At 40.8% G+C, this 21,325-nt stretch overlaps 1 protein-coding gene across 1 annotated transcript in view; it reads right to left on the reverse strand.

The window, feature by feature from the left end:
- Positions 1-781: 781 nt before the first annotated feature.
- DLGAP2 (DLG associated protein 2) overlaps positions 782-21,325 on the reverse strand; it is a gene marked incomplete at its 3' end in the record, with an annotated part of 378,466 nt that continues 357,922 nt past the window's right edge. The window contains exons 9-13 of the mRNA XM_084262520.1: positions 17,395-17,480; positions 15,706-16,121; positions 7,784-7,875; positions 3,236-3,388; positions 782-1,000 (exon numbers count right to left, since the gene is read on the reverse strand). Coding sequence (XP_084118646.1) covers positions 782-1,000; positions 3,236-3,388; positions 7,784-7,875; positions 15,706-16,121; positions 17,395-17,480 — 966 coding nt within the window. The remainder of the gene's footprint in view (positions 1,001-3,235; positions 3,389-7,783; positions 7,876-15,705; positions 16,122-17,394; positions 17,481-21,325) is intronic.

The raw sequence follows: 21,325 nt of genomic DNA on the forward strand, positions 1-21,325 counted from the left end.
TTTTTAAGGCTTCCGTTTTCCTTTCACCCATCACTCAAGTCCTCTTGCATTATAACTTTGCTTAGGTTTCAGAGTGTCGTTATACTGCTAACAGCAAACGTTTCTCAGTGGGCATTCCCACCACCACCGGACTTGTATGCTTCTTGGTTTCTGATGAACTTTGGAGTTTTAGTGGCTGGATATCCCTGTTCATCTCCAGAAACTTGACATGACATGAGAGGCCTAATGTTATTTTGCAGTAACAAAAGTGAGAAGAGTGGCAGAGCACATGGTTATATATGTCAGCTGGGTTCTAGGAAAAGAAACTGGAGGTCAGAGAGATAAATGGGTTCTTTCTTTCCTGCTCTTTACATTTGTAGCACCTTCTACTTGGATTAGCTAATGCCTCTAGTGAATGGTGAGATGCACCCATTTATAGTTTGTTATTCTTATCCCTAATTATCACACATTTTATAAAAATATAAATAACAAAAAAGTAAGCTGGGTTCCATCTCAAGAGGTGTTTCTTGTTGTCCTCTGAGAATATATTGGATAAGTCAGGTCTTGACAAGCCCTATCCATTGTAGCTGATTGTAAGTCAGACAATAAATACAAAAAGAAGTCATTCTTGCGGTGAGCTCAGCAAATTCTGAGGAAATCAAAAGCATTCCACTGTGCTTATGGCACAAAGAACACAACAGCAAGGGCATATTTAGTGGAGAGAATGAGACAAAAATTACCAGGTAAGTGACAAACTGTACAAGCATTTTGTTTAAAAAAGGAACTCTGCAGCATTCTGTCTTTAAAGCCGGGTTTGAGCCTCTGGGATATATATCTCGATGCTGTCTGCACGCTCTGTGGCTGAATTCTGTCGGAAAGAGGCTGCTCTCTTAGCAGCCATTAGCCGTCTTCTAGCTTCTTGTCGCTGTCTGTCGGGTAGGTCCAGAGATTTTTCTCTTGTGATAGGGAATTTTCCTTTTGGGGGCTTCTTTGGTACAGGAGGAGGAACCTTTCTTTCTTCCTGCAACAGGGCATTAAAACTGAGGGTGAGCTGCATGCGGAAGGTACCGTCAGCAGTGCATGCAAATCGAAGACATGAAATGCAAAATACTGGTTACGTACATCAAGCATGCTCAATCTGTGCTCTCCAATCAGCTGACTAATGGATTACACGAATAGCTACCCACACTAGGGACACCGACAAAGCCCTGTCCTTCCAGCAACCGCTATGAATTCTGCAGTCCTGCCACTTAAAAAAAGACTACGCTTCCTTCTGCTGCCCTTGCAGCCATCCTGCACATGCAATCTGCGTTACCTCACTTACATATGCGTTGGTTTAATTTTAGCTGACACATCGTTACATTCATTATAAACGGAAACACACACTGGCTCTCCAATAAGAACTCAGCGCATCTGTGTGGTCTGATCAAGTCAAAAGACTGCCTAAGATTAGCAGGACAGGATTTTTAATTAAATTAATCACACTGAGTTTAGCCTCAGCTGGATATGAGATAGCAGCTGTGTATACATGTCTATTAGTTTAGTCTCCTCTATGAATTGCTAAATGGAAACATGCAAGCACCAACCAGAAAGAGAACATAGGGCTAATTGTTCTGCTTGCCATCCTGGACCATTTTAGAGAAAATTATATTGAAGAATTATCAAATTATCAAGTGAGAGGAAGTAGATTTTGGTACCAAAGCACCTGTAAATTGTTCTGCAGGTTTTAAAGGAAGAATTGTTTTGAAGTATGAAATTGATATTTTACTCCACTTAGAGACTGCGAAATGCCATATAAGGGCCTGAAAAGATATTGTAGAATCACAGAACGATACCACAGCTTAGGTTGGAAGGCACCTCTGGAGGTGTTCCAATACAAGCTCCATTCCAAGCTCACTTGAAATTTGATGCAACTTTGAAGTTAAAGCAGGTTTTTCAACATCGTATTTAATACTGGACTGGATAGCCCCAAAGACAAGAGATTCCACAACTTCATATATGTATCATAGTTCTTATGATCAATCTTTCTGCTATATCACTCTTAAAGTAATAGCAATAGTCCAGAGTATGGGCTGTTCCTTATGGAGAACACAGTTAATTTGATGCACAGCAGGATTCAAATAATACAAAAATTGAACAGATGCGCCTATGGTTTACAGACTCTTCATTGTTCGGTCTTTTTTTTTTTTAAAAAAAAAAACCAACTAATTTTGAATCTACAACTGAAATACATTAGCCAAGATTAAATAACTGAAGTTGTTTGAGAACATAATTTTACATTCTCAGCTCAACAGGAACGGTGCAGCAGGTTAAGATGCTATTCCCCATGACAGCCAGCTCTTCCAGTCTTTATTTTCTCTGTTTCCTGTTTTCAGACAGGAACATAAGGGCTCCATTCCTGTTGACCCTTTTTAATTTTTTTTTCTTTCCACTTTTATTTATTTCCTTTTTAGGAACATCACTGTGCTGTCACTATAATAATTTCTTACTTCCAGTTGTCACTAGTAAGCAAGAGTTGCAAACTCACCATCCACCAACCAGTTGGCTGAAAATTAAAATCCAAGAGGAGCATGAAGAAATGAAAGAGTTGTCAAAATGCCTCCTAATTCCTCCCAAACCAAACAAGTATTCACCTGAGTCCAACAGTACTGACTCAAAACAAGTGCTGTCTTCATCTGACTGATACAATAATCAGCAAAGATAACGGGATAATCAAGGTGAGGGATGGAGCTCTAGAAAGGGGAAAGGCAGTTTCACAATTACATTGCATTTGTGGGCAATTTGCCACCTTTGGTTCGTTAAACATCGCGGCTGCGGTGTCTCCTAAGTGGTGGAGTTGCAGGGCAGAGCTGTGGGCATTTTGCCAGAAGTACTCTTGATCCACTGAACTGTTGTGGGCCAAGCTCTGGTTTGACCCACGCTCTGTTTTGCCACATGCTTTTTCTCTCACTCCCGGTATTAGCTGCATCGTGCAGGGAGGATTAAATCCTGTAGCATTCAGGTTTGAGCTGCCCCTCAGCAGAGTGCTGAGTTTACCTTGATTAAAATTCATTTTATTTGTTACACAATTCAGCTCAACATCATTAAAAAGAAAACAATCCCCACATCTGATGAGGGTTTCTGTGTATGAATTGGGCCATGCCAGTTAGACATATTCTGGGGTTAGAAACCTATCGTGTTTTACTATTGTATTTAACACAAGGAGACCACAGGTCTATAAATGAGGAGCAAATGGTATTGTCCGTGGTCTGCTTACCTTCCTTTCAGGTGATTCTATTATTTTCCATTCATTGAGTTTCAACTGGTGCAGTTCATCAAACTTCATGCTGACGTCTTCAATTGAGAGCTGCAATAAGTCCCAGAAACCTGCTAGGTCCTGGGAAGTTGGTCTTGGCATGGCACTCGGGTCCTGTCATGCACAAAGGAGAGAATATGAATAGACCAGGAGGCTTTAAACCACGTGGTCTAAGGCAGGAGAGGCATCAAGCCAGGTGACATTGCTACAGTGCTGCTGAGTGCTCAGGCTACACGTGCTTTACAGCTGGGAGCTGTGACTGGAAAGTTGTGCCGCCTACACAACCAAACGTGAATGAGTTGGATGTTGTATGTGAGTCTTCCTGAATCCATGCAGCACGGGAAGTTCTTTAGCACCATGTGCTATGCCAACCTGTGTTCCTATGAAGGAACATGCTGACAGCCTCTGCCTGCTGAGGGGAATGTGGTTCATACTCTAACCAGCCTGGTCTTTCTGGTTAAACATTACATCCATGATACCTGCTTAGACGACAAAATACCACCACACAGGAGTTGTCAGCTTATGCTGAATTTGATGTTGACATTGCCTTGTGTTTACAAATGTAGATGTAAAGTACAGAGTTTTGATGGGGATGGTAGGATTTTGTTCTCCAGGAGGCTGAATCATGCTCAGGAACTGGAAAGGCCCTATCCCAAAGTACTGCAATTGTGTGGTGCTATGTGCACAACATTTTATAGAGCAAACATCGGTGGTAACAATTAGCAAGATGACACTTCATTTGACTATCAACCTGGTATCCATGCTACACAAAATTACATAAAAAGGTGGTATACAGACTCTTAACCCCATTTCCTATGAGCACTGGTAAGCTCAATAAGACAGGCTTAATACTACATGAAATAGGGTTTAACTGATAAACAAGTCCGTCAAGATGATGGAGAAATGTCTCTTTCCTTCCAGGGTATGAACAAGCAGTTAAAATGGTCTAAACACTGGAGCTAGGAGAGATGGAGTTGAAACCAGGCCAAAAGGGACCCTGGATCTCCTCCCTCCTGGGCAGAAGCTGTAATGATTAGTTTACTGTGTTGGAAACATGGGTGTTACTGCTGAAGCAAGGCCTTCTACAAAACTAGTGGACGAAGGCATTTTACGTATTGAATACAACCTCACACAGTTTCCTAAAACCTGGGAGATAAGTCAGCATTTCAATTGAATTCCTCCCTTGAATTGCAGATTTCTAGGAGTCTTCCACCTGGAATTGCTACTCAAACTTGGTTTTGCTGATGTCACAGTGGGAGTTGAGTGCCTGGAGCTGGGCATGACAACATGAAGTGTCACCCCTATCAAAATCTCCTTGGAAAACCCAGCCAAGAACCAGTCTAAACGCCTATCCACTTCTAAGTCTTCTTGACAAGAAGAAAGTCTCCTTTTCATAGGGAGCTTTAGGGGCTTAACACAACTGGCTGTAGAGATTATATGAGACTTTCGTTAAACATGATACAACTCCAGATTAGTGTTCACTGAAAACAACATAATTGGGTAGATCCCACTTTACTCCAAAACCATTTAAAAATGGTGTCAGTAGTATTAGTTACTCTACAGAGGTCAACATCTCAGGCTTCAGGAACTGACTCCCCGTGTGAAACTTGTCAGGACAGTCCTTCAGCAATATATCTTCTATTGCAATCTGTTCTCTCCAGCCCATTCTCCTCAGTCCCTCTCCCCAGTTTCCACTAAATAGCCCTAAAATGATGCCACTCATTGAAATGCCATTGCCTTGTGAATCAAGGCTAATTGCTCTTTTGTACCTCTGTCCGCCCCACTGCTCCTGGTGTTTGAGAAGATCGCAGCTCCATCGCGGCTGCTTGTGCGGTGCATTTTCTGGACACAAGAGGGCTGCCTCCTGCTGCTATGGCTTATGGATCCGCAGGCCACTGACAAATGCTGGCACTGATGATTACTGTTACGGCTAACTAAGTTTTGAAAAGATTGGCTTGAACCTGTTTCTTCTCAGAAACTGCTCATTTATTCGTATCTTACCGGGAATTCAGCTTCGCAGCCCTTTTTCTGAAGGAAGCCTAAAGCGAGCGAAAAGTACCTATCTGGTGCTCGGGCCGCTCTGTTTTTGCCTGCAACCATGATATATCGAACGATGATCTCATGAGCTGAGCAGGATCTGTGCTGACTAGAGAGTACGGAGGAGGACACTTCAAAGAAAAACCAGGGTGTTACAAGAGATAATGTGAATAATGCAGGAGGGAGTAGTTATTAATCAGGGATTTTTTTTTTCCTAGCTGTCAGTAGGAACAGTATGCTGTTAGAGATAGCCAGTCAGATTCTTATAAAGACCTTCATTGAAGCTTACATTTTCATAAATTTACCCTAGATGAGAGTGGGCATAACCCTGGGCATAACCAAATGCATCCCCTGAAGTTCCCATGACCCTTTAGAAAAGTCTACAGGCAACAGGTGAATTGCCTGGTTACATTTCAGTTTGAGTAAGTACATTCCTCTTCCTAAACCCTTGCTGCATTTTGAACTGACAGAAGTAAATGCTGTCATTCTTTCTCCTACGTTTACACTTACTGCTAGAAAAACCGCTCTGCAGAAGCCCTGTAAGTGCTGGATGTCTTTGAGTGGGGGAACACACTAACTGGCTGCTCTCTGGCAGCATTCCCGTGGGGCACCAAGACACTTCCTGCCTTGCAAGCATACGGAAAGCCTGCTGTGGATAAGCACCAAGTGACTATTTAACAACAAACTCTGTCATTAGGCATAGGAAGAAAAGCCTTAAAACAGGAATGAGCTAAAAGTCCAGTTCTTTAGTTGCTGCTTTTTGCAGAGCCCATTGCTGGGTTAATGAAGCTGAAGATATTCAGAGCCTAAATTTTCTGAGTGGGATAAAGCTGTTGCTACAGAGTTCAAAGGTTTATTATCCAAATAATAAGAGAAATAAAATCTTGCTGGTTTTTTGGTCATGTTGTCTGCAAAGCTGTACGTTTCTCCTTCTGCTCCTATTGCTTTTGCAGCAGTGAATTGTTGGCACTTGTGAACAGCTGATGGCTGTGCTGAGCAGGAGCTGTGCTTCTTATTACAGTAATGCTCTTGAGCACAAGTGCTGGACCTACTTGAAGATAAATGAAGTGGAGTGGAGGTTAGGCTCTCCACATCTTCGTTTGCATAGCTTAATCAATCAGGTAATGGAGGGCACTTTGAAATTTGCAGTGAGAAACTTTTAGACATTGATGAAGATTTCCTTCTTTTGCTACGAAACAAATGACTAGAGAGGGAGCCCACATGATGTATTTGATATTACAAACATGGTCATCTCCTGCTTGCCTGACTTTGCATATTTCATCTGTCATTCTGTAACAGCTATTAAAATTCTTGTTTTGACAGAGTTTTTGAAGTGGATAATTGGATTCTTTCCTAATGAGGACCATACATCATATCATTTTCTATCAGAAGGTAGGGCATTTTTGGCACGACTTTCTCAGTAATATTTAATTGCAGTTTCAGGAATTCTGGATGTTTAACTTTATGGATGGTAAGTAGCAAGCGGATCTCTGCAGAATTAATGTTTCACCTTAAATAGTTATGTGGCAAATATCAGCAAGTAAAGAAATGTATCTAACCAGACATATAGCTCATGTCTGCTGTCATGCACGCAAGAGAATTCAGCACTTTTAATACGTGAAGTGTGAGGGCAGTCAAAAGGTGAACGTTACACTTGAAGTTAAAGCGAGACGAAGAAAGTAAGTGCCCTAGCACCAGCAATAGCTAGAAGAATTACCTTCTTCTATTGATTAGTATCATCTTGCCACAACGTTTCTATCAGTGATGGCTGCTGTCACATTAATGAAGATAACATTTAGAATTGGATTAGTCTCTAATGAACTTCCAGAACAATAGCAGTAACTCTCACAAGTAACACACTGTATCTGTTCCTTTAGCCCTAGGACATCCTACGTATAATTGGCAATGCAAATTATGAAACCCAATTCTATGAACATTATGTATATTCCCATTTCCAAGATCAGTCCTATTTTCAGGTAGAAAGGTTGAAAGCTACATCATATATTCTGCACTATTCTGCTCTTTTACTATTCTTCACTTACTGTAAGTTCTTACCAGAAATGTAGTTCCTATTTTAGGGTATTACAAAAATAAATCATAACATTGCGTCTCAGAAAACTTGCACTTGGTTCCTTCTTATTTTTTGTGTCTTTAATAAAGACAGCAAAAAAAGACAAAACACAGCCAGACTGAAATTACTGAAATTACATGTTTACTTTGATAAAAAAGTGTACTAACACCATACTTAAAGATTAAGTAAAAAAAAAAAAAAAGAGCAAGCAAAAGAAAAGAAGAGCTGTAAGACAAAATGTTACATGAAGATGACATTTCAGAATACTGCTGTTTGGCTTCACTAGGCTTGGTTTTGTTAATGCTTTTGAAGTAAAAAAAAAAATAAATTGTTAAATTTAAAGTTCTGTCTTACACAAGTAACCTGAAACTCTTCAATAACAGCCAAACATAGTGACTTACCAGATTTTGCTGACAAAGCCAATAAAATTGCTGGAATTTCTGAGACATGAGGAGCTGAGCACTTCCAACAGCACTTCGGATCTTACCTAGGACTAAGCATACCGACAGGTTATTACCAACAGATAACTTCAGGGCGTAAATGCAAAATCCAGCTCAAAAAATACACAGCTGAAATGATTTTTATTTTACACAGTAAGTAAATATTTGGTTTTGCAGTTTGTGATTATATACATTACATATATTTGATAAAGATGGACATATAGGAAAGCTCTGTGGCACCTTACCCTTTGGCAATAATAAATGATATATTAATAGCTCAGAACAGCTAAGACTGTCTTTGCTTAAGAAAGTAGAAAAAGCCCAAGGGAATATAGACTGCTTCCTGAAGTGGGCACACATCCATAATGTTTTTGAGAACAATCTTAAATTTCAAAGTAAATGACAACAGTCCCCCCAGGAAGACCTAAGCACAGGAGCCTCAGAAGAAGCGGGACACAGGCGGGTGCTCCAGGACTTTCCTGAATCTTATTCAGTCCCCGTCGTTCGCTGGGCTTTGCCCACTGTCAGTACACTTGCCATTACAGTGTGCATAAGCACTGGGGAAAGGGACCAAATTAATTTTACTTAACTTTCCTTTCAAAAGTTGTCTGTCTAAATCAGAAGCTCTGGATGCTCTATAATCAGTAGGCTGAGCCCATCAGCTCAGCCATGATAGGCATTTATTTTTAGATGAGCTGAAATCTCTTCCTGGAGATACCTATTTCTTTCCATTGACGGGAGCGCCTAAGGGGACTGGCTTATCCCTAGAAACCTAACCCCTCCTGGACTCCCACATTTATGGGATAAATACCATACTTTGGTAGGCAGCAATATACTTTCCCACACCTCCTTCCTACGCATTCTTTCCTACACTTCCTGTCCTCCACATCCATCACTATGCTGAAAAAGCAACACTTTAAAAAGTGCGATAAGGTGGGGCTTCAATGGAGGGTTGATTTTATCTGGAAAATTTCCAGATCTTTAAATAATATTTAGGGCAGAGAGAGAGAGAGGTAGCCATAGGGGTGAGACAGGAATTACTCTGACATCTCTTAATTCAATTTGAGGAAACCAAACTGATAACTCGAACAGAATGCAGAGGGCGGAATGAAGCTACAACAGTCCAGCAGAATTGATCTGCAGTCTGCGACAGAGAAACATTAACCTCACCCTGACAGGGCTCAACGTTTTTGTGTTATGGGGCATAGGTATCAGAGGGGAGTGAGCGGCATGTGAAGTTTTGGTATTAGGAATTACATTTTAATTCTGCTTCCTCCAGACCAGTAGCAGCAAAAGAAAATTTGGGAGTGTTAGGCTCTACTTCTATGGAAACATTCAAACCGTAACTTTATAAGCATGTGTTAACGTGTAGAGCTGTGGTTCTCAAACTCTATTCCATTTTCTGTCAGACAAGCAGTACAGCTGTGCCACAACACTAAATTAAATAGCAATATGCATAATTCATCAGCCTCGTGTGGCACCCATTTCTGAAAGGGTTAAGTGGTTCGAGGCTGCATGAGTAATTTGCTGAGGTTTTGTTTTTGTTTTGTTTTGTTTTCCAAATGAAATACAGCATTTTAATTGGTTTGGGGTTTTTGATCACCAAACCTCTCACTTTCCTCTTCAGAGTTATTGGCATATGGGAAGCAATGGTTTGGGCGTTAAAACCTGAACAAACATTCAAAAACCTAAATAAAAAATGTTTTGTTTGATCTGAAACAAATGGCTTTGGATTTGTTTCAGCATTTTTAATAAAGGCAAAAACTTAAGTGAAAAGCAAACAGTCTTGTATCCTCCTTTTCCCTCCATGCTCTGTAGCTCAGAACATAAAACAAAGTCCCAGTGCTGGGGCAGAGTCCCTCCTTTGCCAGGATGGGGAACTGGGCTGCAGGAGGCCCCTGGCATTGCCCATTCCATGCTGTGTTCAACTATTCACAGGGCAGAGAGAGCGAGCGAGGAGGATTGTGTAGGCTGAGGGTGGTCGTGCTTGTCTCGGTGAGCTAAGTTCAGTTTAAGTTTCCTCTGCTCCTAACTCCAAGTGTAGCCTGAGTAAGGGACATTGGTTTTGCCTTACGGCAGAAATGTAGAGCTTGACAGATTCTATATATGACTGGTATTTTCTAGTGAATCTCACAGCTACCTTACACACACCTCTCCCCCCCCTCCCCCTCATATTAAATAAACATTTGTTTTATCTTCATTATCCTGAAGGATCATGTCAACAAGTATTAGTGATTTAAAGGCCAGTCAGACTTAGACACTGGCAATGCAGCATTTTGGTGTGATACACATCTCTTGGGGATGTGAGACACAGGAGCTCTGGGCTACTTGCATGTGTCCCTGAGTCATGGTGGTGAATACACATGTATAATCACAGCCCTACCATTTACTAAAGATCCAAATCTATTTCCATTTCAATAAGTAAGTCAGACGTAATAAAACACAGAAGTTAGAATGTCTCATATTCATGCTACTCTGCTTTTCTGTAATTAAATTAAAATATTAAAACACTTCAATTCATAATCTTTAGCACAATATTAATAGACAGCCAAGGCCTTGTTATTAATTTCATGCATTGGGGAATTGTTCTGATGAGTGCAGATTGATTATCTCCATGAAAGAATGATGAATGTTAGAGACTGGAGAGATTCAGAGGTTTGGTGAAGCCTAGAAGATTTTGCTTGTAAATAAATGACGATAAAATCTACCAACATACATAAATATATATAATTTTCATATAATGCATATACCTCCCTCCATTAAGATGGTGCTATATTTACTTGACTGTCAAGAGAGAGTCACACAACCTTAATTCTGCTCCCTGAAGCATATGCAGCACTCCATTTTTGTTGTGTGTATAGCTTCTGTTCTGAAGACATAGAAAACCCTGACCGTGACTTCTAGCAGAAGCGGACTCGGGATTTTTACCCTGGAGAGAGATTGTGTAAGTTGCCTGCATGGAACAGGGGCAAGTAACACAATGGTGTCTTTTCCCTTGAAATAAGCATATTACAAAATGGCAAGCAATGTATCTATCTATCTATATACATATGTGCAGCATTGCTCAGGAAATGCAACGGAACCTTGTAATTGAAAAGGGCTTCATACTGCAAAGGTAGAGGGGGAGAAGTTAGATGTATATTGATGAACTCACAGTTGCAGTCTGATGCTGTAACTCTATTCTTGACAGGTTAAAAGCTTTGCTCAATCGTGTCACTGCTGCACCAGCAACGAGAAACTACTAACAATCAATCTGCTCCTGGCATTCATTACTGTTTATTTAGATGACGTGTTTTAATTTAAATTTTCATCCCGTTGGATTGTTCCACTTTTTTTTTTATAGTTATAAATAAATTGCTCCACACACATGCCTGGAAAAAACATTCAAACTGGCATTTAGTTCATCCTGCTAACTCAAAGCAGGACAAAATACTTATCTAATCTCTAAATCTAAACTAGTAATCTTCAGAAACAGATGTCTTCTTTGCTATCAGCACGGCAGGCAGGCATTATAATAAATGTATAATGCTCAGAGTGAGGTGACATGGTAGGACAGAGCAGGTACCAGCTGGCAGTGCTCTGGAGGGTAGGTTTGGCAGTGGGACCCTTGTGCACCAAGTGGGACTCCATGCAAATTTGTATTTACCAGACTGGAGCTGAGTTCAAAGAAGAGAAAATTTGAGCGGAACAATACAAACGCCAGGAAAAAGTCTCAGATTCCACACCATGGGACTGTCTTTTATTGACTTTAGAGACTGTTTCAGGGCAATTAAGACATTCTGTAGTCATCTGCAATACTCTAAATGTAAATTTCAATAGTTCCTGAAGGATAAGTTTGTGAAAAGCATTAGGAAATTATGTCAGTAATTTCTCTTTGGTTAAAGGATAACCCATATTTGGTCATACACCTACAAAAAGCTTTTATGGATGATTAATTGATGAATATACTAAAATAATTTGGTTGTGAGGCTTTTCTTGGTTTTTTTTTTTTTGGGGGGGGGGGTTGGTTTGGTTTTTTTTTTTAGTATGGGAAGTTTAACTCTATGTTTTTTATTGCTACTCTGTTTCCATCGTGTTACTAAGGCACTTGCAGAACTGTGGAAATATCAGCCAGAGGATTAACAAGTTAAAAATCCAGCATCCATGGGTTGAAGGGGTAAGAGGGGAAAAGGAATAGCTCTCTCCAATGCCTATTTTACACTAGAGATCACTTTACAGTGTAGCCATGCTAGCAGAGCTCCGGAAGATACCAGCAAACCCACCTTCCAGCTGGACTACAGTTATATTTTTGCACCTATCTTAGGATCTTTATGTGAGTAAACTCTCTGTGGCTGTTCTCCATTTGAAGTGCATACTGAAATATTCCAGTGGCCAAGCCTGTGGCATTCAGAAGCTCTGGATATCTTCCACTTCCCTCTGCCAGATCTTGCCTACAAGCTGTGGGCAGGGAATGCAGCTCCCTGCTGGGCTCTCTGCCTCTCCCCATCCCTGCTTGCGGGCAGTAGAGTCCCTGCCCTCTTGGTCTTCAATAGCTTTGTGACAATTGAGGGTGTTTTTCTTGTCATCACCTGCATACCAGTAATAGCCAAACACAATTTTCAGGGTGTAAATTTGAAACTCCAGTCAGCACCCTTGAGAAACACATATCTTTGCTTGAAGGCACCCTGCTAGTGCAAATGATCAGATGACTTACCCAGGGAACAGTTACAGCCACATATATATTTTATATATATATCTCTATATATGTAATAAAAACCACTGAGAACACAAATAACTGCCCCCACAAACAATATATGAACTTTGCAGACTCCAAAATACAATTCATGGCAAATGACCAAATAAACAAATTCTGTGAAAAGAAAGAGAGAGAGGTTATTTTTGCTGCAATGATTATCTTCTCCTTTTCTAAAACCTGATGAGTGAAGTTCTTAAAACAACATTATGAGAGAAAAGCTACAGTGAAAGAAAAAAATCAATACAGCAATCAGACAGCTTTCTGTGATCTCTGGGCTATTGTGCTAACGCAGAAAATGAAATTGTTTTCTAAAATGCAGTTCTATTTTAACTCTTCCCATGATTAAAACAAAGCAGAAATGGTGTCATAAAGACAGCCTTCCTCTATGAGGTACAAAGCTATATTTGGTCTTCAGGTACAATTAATATACCTGGGCCAAAAATAAATGATTCAGCATTAACAATGACAGTTTGAATGTGCAGACTTTGCTATTAAATGTTTTGGGAATAGTAGCTCCTGCCGGAAGATGGAAAAACAGATTTAGTTGCTTCTGGCTTCCCTATTTGCATGTACTTTCTTTAGGGAATTGACAAATGCTTAAATATGTCAAGATATATTTCATGCTGGGATATCATTAAACTTCAGTTCTTGTGGATACATACCTTTCAACTTCCATAGCTCAAACTGGGGATACAAAATGTGTCAAAGACTCAACAGGAAAAAAAAAAATTACTCAGGCTGAAGTGTTTAAATGCTGTGAAGCTCATTCCTTCAGAGAAAATCACGATTTGATAACTTGCTTTTACTTGATGTGAGCTATGTTAGGTGAAGGGATACAAGTTCAAAGATAATGTAATATGGAAATTATTTGAGGAAGATCTCTTGAAATGAGCCACATAAAATGGAAAATTGGCTGTCTCTTTTGACTGCCAGCTGAAGACAAACATCTGGTTTTGCATACGCTATACAGACCTAATCTACGATAATTTCCCTAACCTATTGGGAAGGTCAAAATGTTTTTCCAAGACAAGTAATTAACTAATTTTTGATAGCTTAAAAAGAGGATTTCAAAGGTCCCTTTCGGTTGTGTTTTAGTAACTGTACCAGGGAATTACTCTTTCTTTTTCTCTTAGAGAAGTCACTCTGCAAACAGGGAAATGTAAAATCCTGATACTCTGATTTGTTTTCTGACTGAAATGTTTTAGAGTGAAAGGGTGTCACTAACTCTGAACATTAATTAAAACTACTGATGTCCAGTTTGTCTTCATGTCTTCTGTATGATTTCCTGAAAACTCTCTTCCTAATTGCTGTTTACCTGTGCAGCAAGGTGTGCTGGAGTATTTTGGGAGTGTAAAAGCAAAGCTTTACGTGGTGGGAAGGAGGGTGGTTCTGCACCTAGGAACAGGTAGTCAGCTAAAATCAGCTCCTCCAAGTTTTCCTACCACAGTAGAGAGCTTCATATTCCAGCAAATACCACCACTAACTCCCTGTCTGTGTCTCCAAGCGAGGAAGGAGTACTGATGTGAGAGTGTTTCCACTCCTCACTTATGTCTGGCTGCAGGTTTGATGAGGGCTGTGGCCGAGGAACAGCTCACAGAGAGAGAGCAGGTGGGAAACGTCCACCTCTCGCCTGCAGACTCTTCACTGGCCTCCTGGGGAAAGAGAGGGTCTAACTGTCTACATGTTTTCTCCCTCATAACTCTACTCTTTCCAAGGAGACTAAAGTCTTGCTCTTTGAGCTTCTGCTTCAAATAAACACTGATATCCCTGCACAGTAACAGGCAACCAGGTACTTATGAAAGAAGGCTTGGAAATCCTCACACAGGCCAAGCAAAGCAAAATATTTTATTATTTGTATTTTGATAGCCCCTAGGAGGGTATTAAAGTCTTCACAGTATCAGTGCAAAGGGGAAAATTCTCTGCTCAGCTCAGCTCTGCCATGTTGAAAACAAGGACAAAACCCTATGCTCCAGAAAGCACTGGAGGCTAAAGGAAGAAAAATCAGCCTTACGCTCTCTCCCCCCACCCCAAATTCTGTGCTGTTGCCTGGCAGACTTGTGTAAAATACAGCAGAGAAATATGACTGTAAAATAAAAAGTGGTGAGGTAAAAAGGTAGATGTTCTTTTTTTTCGAAAAATTCAGTGCAAGAAATAGAAATTGGCCATTTAGTCACCATGTAGGCCTGGTCCAAGACCCAAGGGTAGATCATAGCAACCACTCATTGAGGGGGAAAGAAGACGATGAGGAACTAGTAGTATTCAGAGGTGATGGTGAGATTTGTGAGAGTACAGGAAAAGATGCTAGTAAGAAAACTTAATATGAACTAATTTGTGATCTGAGAAAATCTCATCTGAGACAATAATTCAGATTGGCAGGGATTGAAATATTTATAAAACTGAGCCTGAAGAACAAGGATAATTGACCTCAAAGGGAATCACAGGGAGCTGGCTACTGAGTGCTAGGACCACTTTGATATATTACTATCATTAGTGCTGGCTTGGATCTTGTTCCAAAATAGTCTACATTATTTTTCACTTTATCCCATCACTCCTTTCAAGGTTTCCACACGACATGAGAGAATAATAGTGATTCTTGTCAAAACTGTAATAAGAAAATGCACCTGAACTGTATAATAGTGCATACGCCTGTGTAAATTCAGAAGTGCTTTAACTACTGTCCTTGCCTACTGCTGTCTATTCTACCCTTTATGACAGACAGCAGTGCCTATAAAGGAATGAAACATTTAAAAAACACCTGTCAATAAGAGGCAAGTTCTCAGGTATCAGAAAAATGGCAAACAAATGTTCACATGAGACCACTTTGTGTGCTCTGACAAAGCGACAAGTGCTGGAGCCATATTAGTGAGTGGGAAGAACATGTCAGAGTTAGTTGTGGATGGAGCTATTGCACCATTTGAGGCCTATCTAATACCAGACTTTGATCCTGTGCTTGACTCTACAGCTGGCTCCTCAACTACTTCTACAAAACTTTACTCCAGTCAGTGGCAGGAGTCTCATATCTAATGGTTCTGTAAAGTGTCTTTGGTACTACAGAATGAATAAGGAAAACCTACAGACCACAAGTTTATCCTAACAGTTTTCTTATTTTAGCAGACACATATAAGAAAAGTGACTGAAATGTTCTTACTTTCTTCAGAGAGATCATTTTCTTCTGCTTCTCTTTCCATTTCTTTACACCATCCTTCCATTCTCTTAGTTTCAGTGTGTAATAACTTCATAAACCAAGATCCGTCCCGTCGACAAGGAGACATTCGACCAGTCTCTACTGTCTCAATGGCTGGCTCTAGCCAGGGTTCTGGTGGTGGAAGGTTTGAGGTGTCAACTGGGGTCCTATAATCTTCTCTGTAACTGAACAGTCCCTGTGTCCGTACAGTTCTCACTGCGCTGTATTGGGTGGGTGTGCTGGGCTCTGAGTGCTGCTGGAATGACGAACCAAACTGAAGTCCCTTGTCCTCCATTGTGATGTGTCCTGGAAAGCCCTCCAGTTCCAGGTCAGCCTGGACAGCTGCTGTTACGCTGTTTGAGCGCTTGAATCGTCCGTGTCTTGGTGAAGAGGGAAGAAAGAAAAGACATTAAGATGTATAAATACATGTGTCATTATACAGAGGCACGGAACAGTGTTTCAGTGAATGGATTCTGGTTTTCTCATTGGACTTTATTTTTTCTTTGTGCATATCTCACTAAAATAAGACTGTGAGTAACAAGAGAGAGGAAAACCAAAATGCATAGTGGCATCATTGATCTGAGCAAAGATACAAAAGAAAATAATTCAAATTATCTCTAGAAGCAAATATTGATTTTTTCTCATACTACAAAATACCACGTATCATTACTAAATGAACTGGGAATGACTAGCAGAACTGCAGGGTTACAACTGATAGAAATCTGTAAAGTACGTGTGTAAAATATTTCAAATATTAAGAATTTTAATTAGATAAAACCTGAAAGTCTGCTAAGTTGGGACTGTTGAGAAAATAGTAGCAGCAGACTTCAGACTGTGGTATTTTTACTTGCCTTATAAGTTTGGGGGTTAGAGTTCTATGATCCTTGGGGTCCCTTCCAACCCATGCCATTCTATGATTCTATGATAAGGTGACCATTAAATGTCAATCTTCTATTGTGATATGTCTGAATAATGATGTTTCACAAAAGCTTTATGTTAAAAAGTTAGATAGAGAAGCAACGACTGTTTGTGAAATCTTTTAATATCTGAGCCTATTGTTTCAAATTACTTCTAGTCAATGATGGTAAGAGGCAATTAGCAGACAGATACTGTTTGACAGCTGCCCTGAAACAAGATAGTGCTCCCAGTCCAGTACTTAACAGGCAGTGCCTGCCAGGGATAACCTGCAGGTTAGTACATTGGACAGCAGTTTTACAAAGCTGGAGAAGGACTGAACAAGTACAAAAGCTGATTCTAGTTTGGGAGCAAAGTCCCATGGGTTACATCCTAACCATTATATCCATGCGTGGACTGTAAAAGACTGGATGAACATGAAGGGTCCTATCAAGGGAAAAGTATTCCAACATACAGCTCTTCATATTTTTTTCTGCCAAGAATGAATCTATATTAATCCATTACTTCAGTTCAAAACTTTCTCTACCTTTCCTCCAATTAAAACCTGGAAATTTAACTACATATTAGCAACTGTTAAGTAATCTCTACAAGTTCTTCCAAATGACCAGTATGCATATGAAAGATTTGGATCTGTGAATTATTTAGGGGCAGCACTTGCCAGATGTTTGTTATTAACTCTGCTTACAAACGTGTGTTGTGTTATGAAAGACTACAGATTTCTGTACATGCTTGAATTACCGTTTTTCATCTTCCACTTGTACTCCAACAGAGTGGTATTCCCGCAGGCCTCGGCTTTCAGTATCTGAATCAGTTGCTGTTTCCACCTAATTCAACACAAAAGATACATCTGCAGAGCGAGCACTGACAACTCAGCACTATTTCTACCTGCATTCATTCAAAATTGATTATATATTTCCTTTCTTACTGCTAAGAAACACCTAGCACAGTAAAAGGTATTCAGGCCGGTGTCATTGTTTTGATGCTGTGTTTTATACAGCTTTGCACAACTACTTCTGTTCTGCTCTGTAATTCCCTATTTCAAACTTAAGCAGATGCAATTACTCAGTTCAGTGGAAGCTGGGAGTCAAGTTGGTCTGGAAAAGCTGTTCTAAGAACGAGGAATCCACAGGATAGCCCCTTTTTATATTATTATAAACCAGTCTCATTATAGTCCTTGATTTACAAAATAAAATAAAATCTCAAGTAGCCCAATAAACTTGCAAGAGATAAAAAGAAATGCTGCAATGAAATTTTACCGACAACTGCGTTGACAAATATAGAACCATTTAAATGACGTGAGGGATACAGCAGAACACCATATCTCACCTTTTTTAATAACATGGTCCTGAAAATGCTATATCAAGCAAGTAATTTATGCACTTTTTATAGTATTCCCATCTGAAATATATTCACAGTAGAGTTTTCTTCATAACTGAGACCACATTGCTTTTGCAAGTTTCTGTGGGATTTTATGTAACACCATCACCACACCGCCCCCAAGTCTTTGACACAGACATAACGAGTGCTGCAGTATGCAAATTACACTGAATCCAGGGAGAGCCAGGAAAAAAGAAAAAGAGAACTGACTTTTCCTTTTGAATGATATTTTCACTGTTTAAATAAAAAGAATAATACCATCAAATGTTTTTTTCAATATGCACACTCCACATGTGAATCCAAGAGTATATCCTATGATGAAGACAAGAGGACTCTTCCACTTGCAGCAGTCACATGTATCTCTGAAAAGAGCTCAGTAGCCTTTACAACTCTCAGCTGTAACAGTCCCAATCCCACCAGATTTCTGGAAGGATGCAGAGAGAAGGGGGAAGGAGGGTGGGAAGCAAATGCACATGCAGACTATACTTCAAGAGATCAGTTGCTGGTAACTTCTCTTTCCATCTTCAAGCTGTGGCTCCATATACATTTGCATGGAAGGGAAGTCCAGCCCAGTAATCAGTACCTGTTCATATTTATCTGGGTGTGGGTCTTGGAGATGTTAATGAAAACAGCTAGTGCAGGAAGCCGTTAGTAAATGTTAATGGCATGCTTGACCTGCACCGTGTAGTGTCAGGCACATGTTTGCCAAAAGCTCTGGATATCAGTGTGGCAACTTTCAATGGAAAGACACATTTCCCAGCAATTCCATTTATTCTGCACGAGGTCTAGGGGAACTTTGGCAGGTCTAGGGGAACGGTGGCAGTTCCACCTTGGCAGTTGCATGGAGGTCGGCTATATTCATTTGGATGGGCAGTGCATTGAGAGAACTAAAATACCAGACGTGGTAACAGTCTCCAGGATTTTGTGTTGTATAAAAACAGATGTTGGCAGTGGAAGAAAAGCCTCAACCATAAAGCTAGGCAGCTTGGGGAAAAACAAACAGCACAACAATCAATCTAAAACCAGACAAGTTGGTTTCCTAGTTAAGGTGGGTCTTGGTTGCAACATGGGTGAGAAGCTTAAGCTGTATTTGGAGGGTCACCCTCTCCTGAAAGAACACTGCTGTAAGTAGAACAGCCACAAGGTCTAGCTTCTTAGCGCAAGAGATACCTATCAGAAAAAGCACCCTTATTTATAGCATAGAATGGTTCAAAAGAGTCTTGAATAATAAATTGAAGTCTAAGCGAAGGACTGGGCACTCATCCAGCCTTTTCAGGGGTGCAAGAGGAGCTGCATGTAACAGCAGCTGAGACAGGTTTGTTTTACATTAGAGCAGAAACGAATTAACTGGGACAAGAATGGGCTACTCAGCTAGCCTGCTGGGGGTGGGGGGAGGAGCGGGGGCAGAGAGGCAAGTTACACTTGCAGCCTTGATAGAGTGGTGAGAGCTCAGTCAAATATGCAGAGACATGTTTCAAAGAGTGAAGTCAACTTATTCCCAAAGGGAGAGGAGATGGTAGGAAATGAACAAGAGCAGAGGACACAAAGTGGCTCTTGGATGTGCCTGTATGAGTGCTAGCAGGAAGCTGATGTCCAAGGTGGGGAAACATTTTCTAGAGGAAGTCTTTTGATTTAGAAAACCATAGCAATACCTGAAGTGGTCAGGAAGTCTAAGCTGTTGCTAAGAGCTGTGGCATTGGGCTTCACTCCTAAAGTAACCAGAGTCAGTCAGAGTTAAAACATGTAATTTAGAAACTCGCTGAGTTTAAACTACAATAAAAATGCCATCAAAGGGTGCATCTTCAAACAGGGATTTTGTCTTCTTCTGGAGATAAGACTAGAAGATCTTGTTAAATTTGCAGAGATAGTGGCCTTCCAAGCCATGTTTGATGCATCATGTAATGCCTAAGAAAAAGCCAGAGAAGTTATCTTGATCTCAGATAGAGTCACTATAAAGCACTTGGCAGTTTGGAAAGTGACACTGGAGGAATGATCTCTAAATCAAGATTTCTTCCTGTGTTCAGAAGATGCAGAGGTTATTAAGGTAGGTGATAGTACAACAGAAAATCTGATCCCCTGAGCATTTCCAGTCTATTGTCTTGATAGTGAAGAGGCAGGAGACAGGTAATTACCAAGGAGTATCAGTGGATTTCATCGTGACCTTACAGACTTAGCAAAGATAATCAGGTATCTGGTAGTGTTGATGTGACCTGACATTATGGCAACATTCAGTTTCATGTGCCTTCCAAGAGGATACATGAAGGTCTGAGCACTTTGTTCCCTAAGACATGGAAACAAAGTGCTGAGCATGAAAGAAGGCAGAGGACAAATCTGCAGAGTATTTGTTCAAAGGGAACACAGTGGAAGGTAACTACGTGAGCAGTCTCTGACTTTACAGTGTTCCAGTGACGAGGGTAATACCTTCCAGGGCAGTGACGCAAGGAACAGTGTTTTCCTTTTATACTTACTGCCTCAAAAGTTTTAAGTATAATGGACAAAACTTCCAAACTGGACGTTATGGACAATAGGTAGTGTGAGTCTCTCTCCTCGTGAACAGTTCTTCCCCAGCTGTCTTATAGGCCTCCTTCAGGTACTGGAACGCCATTGTGAGGTCCCCACAGAGGCGTCTCTTCTCCAAGTTGAACAAGCCCAACTCTCTCAGCCTGTCTTCACAGGAGATGTGCTCCAGCCCTTTGATCATTTTTTGGCCATCCTCTGGATGCGCTTCACCAAGTCCATGTCCTTCTTGTGTTGAGGGCTCCAAAGCTGGACACAGTATTCCAGTTGAGGTCTCACCAGAGCAGAGTAGTGGGTCAGAATCACCACTCTTGATCTGCTGGTCACACTTCTTTTGATGCAGTCCAGAATGTGGTTGGCCTTCAGGGATGCAGATGCACATTGGTGGCTCGTGTCCAGCTTCTCATCCACAAGTACCCGCAAGTTGGCCTGTGCAAACTACATGAAGTTCAACAAGGTCAATTGCAAGGTCCTGCATATGGGCCAGGGCAACTCCAAACATGGATATAGGCTGGGTGGAGAGCATATTGAAAGTAGCCCTGAGGAGAAGGACTTAGGGGTGTTGGTAGATGAAAAACAGAATATGAGCAGGCAATATGTGCTCACAGCTCAGAAAACCAATCATATCTTGGGCTGCATCAGAAGAAGCATGACAGGTTAAAGGGAGGAGATTCTCCCTGTCTAGTGTGCTCTGGTGAGACCCCAACTGGAGTACTGCATCCAGCTTTGGGACTCCCAGCATAAGAAAGACAGGAACCTCCTTGGCCAGGTCCAG

This window comes from Gallinula chloropus (genome assembly GCF_964237585.1).
Source record: "Gallinula chloropus genome assembly, chromosome: 3".
In the NCBI taxonomy this organism is placed as follows: Eukaryota; Metazoa; Chordata; class Aves; order Gruiformes; family Rallidae; genus Gallinula; species Gallinula chloropus.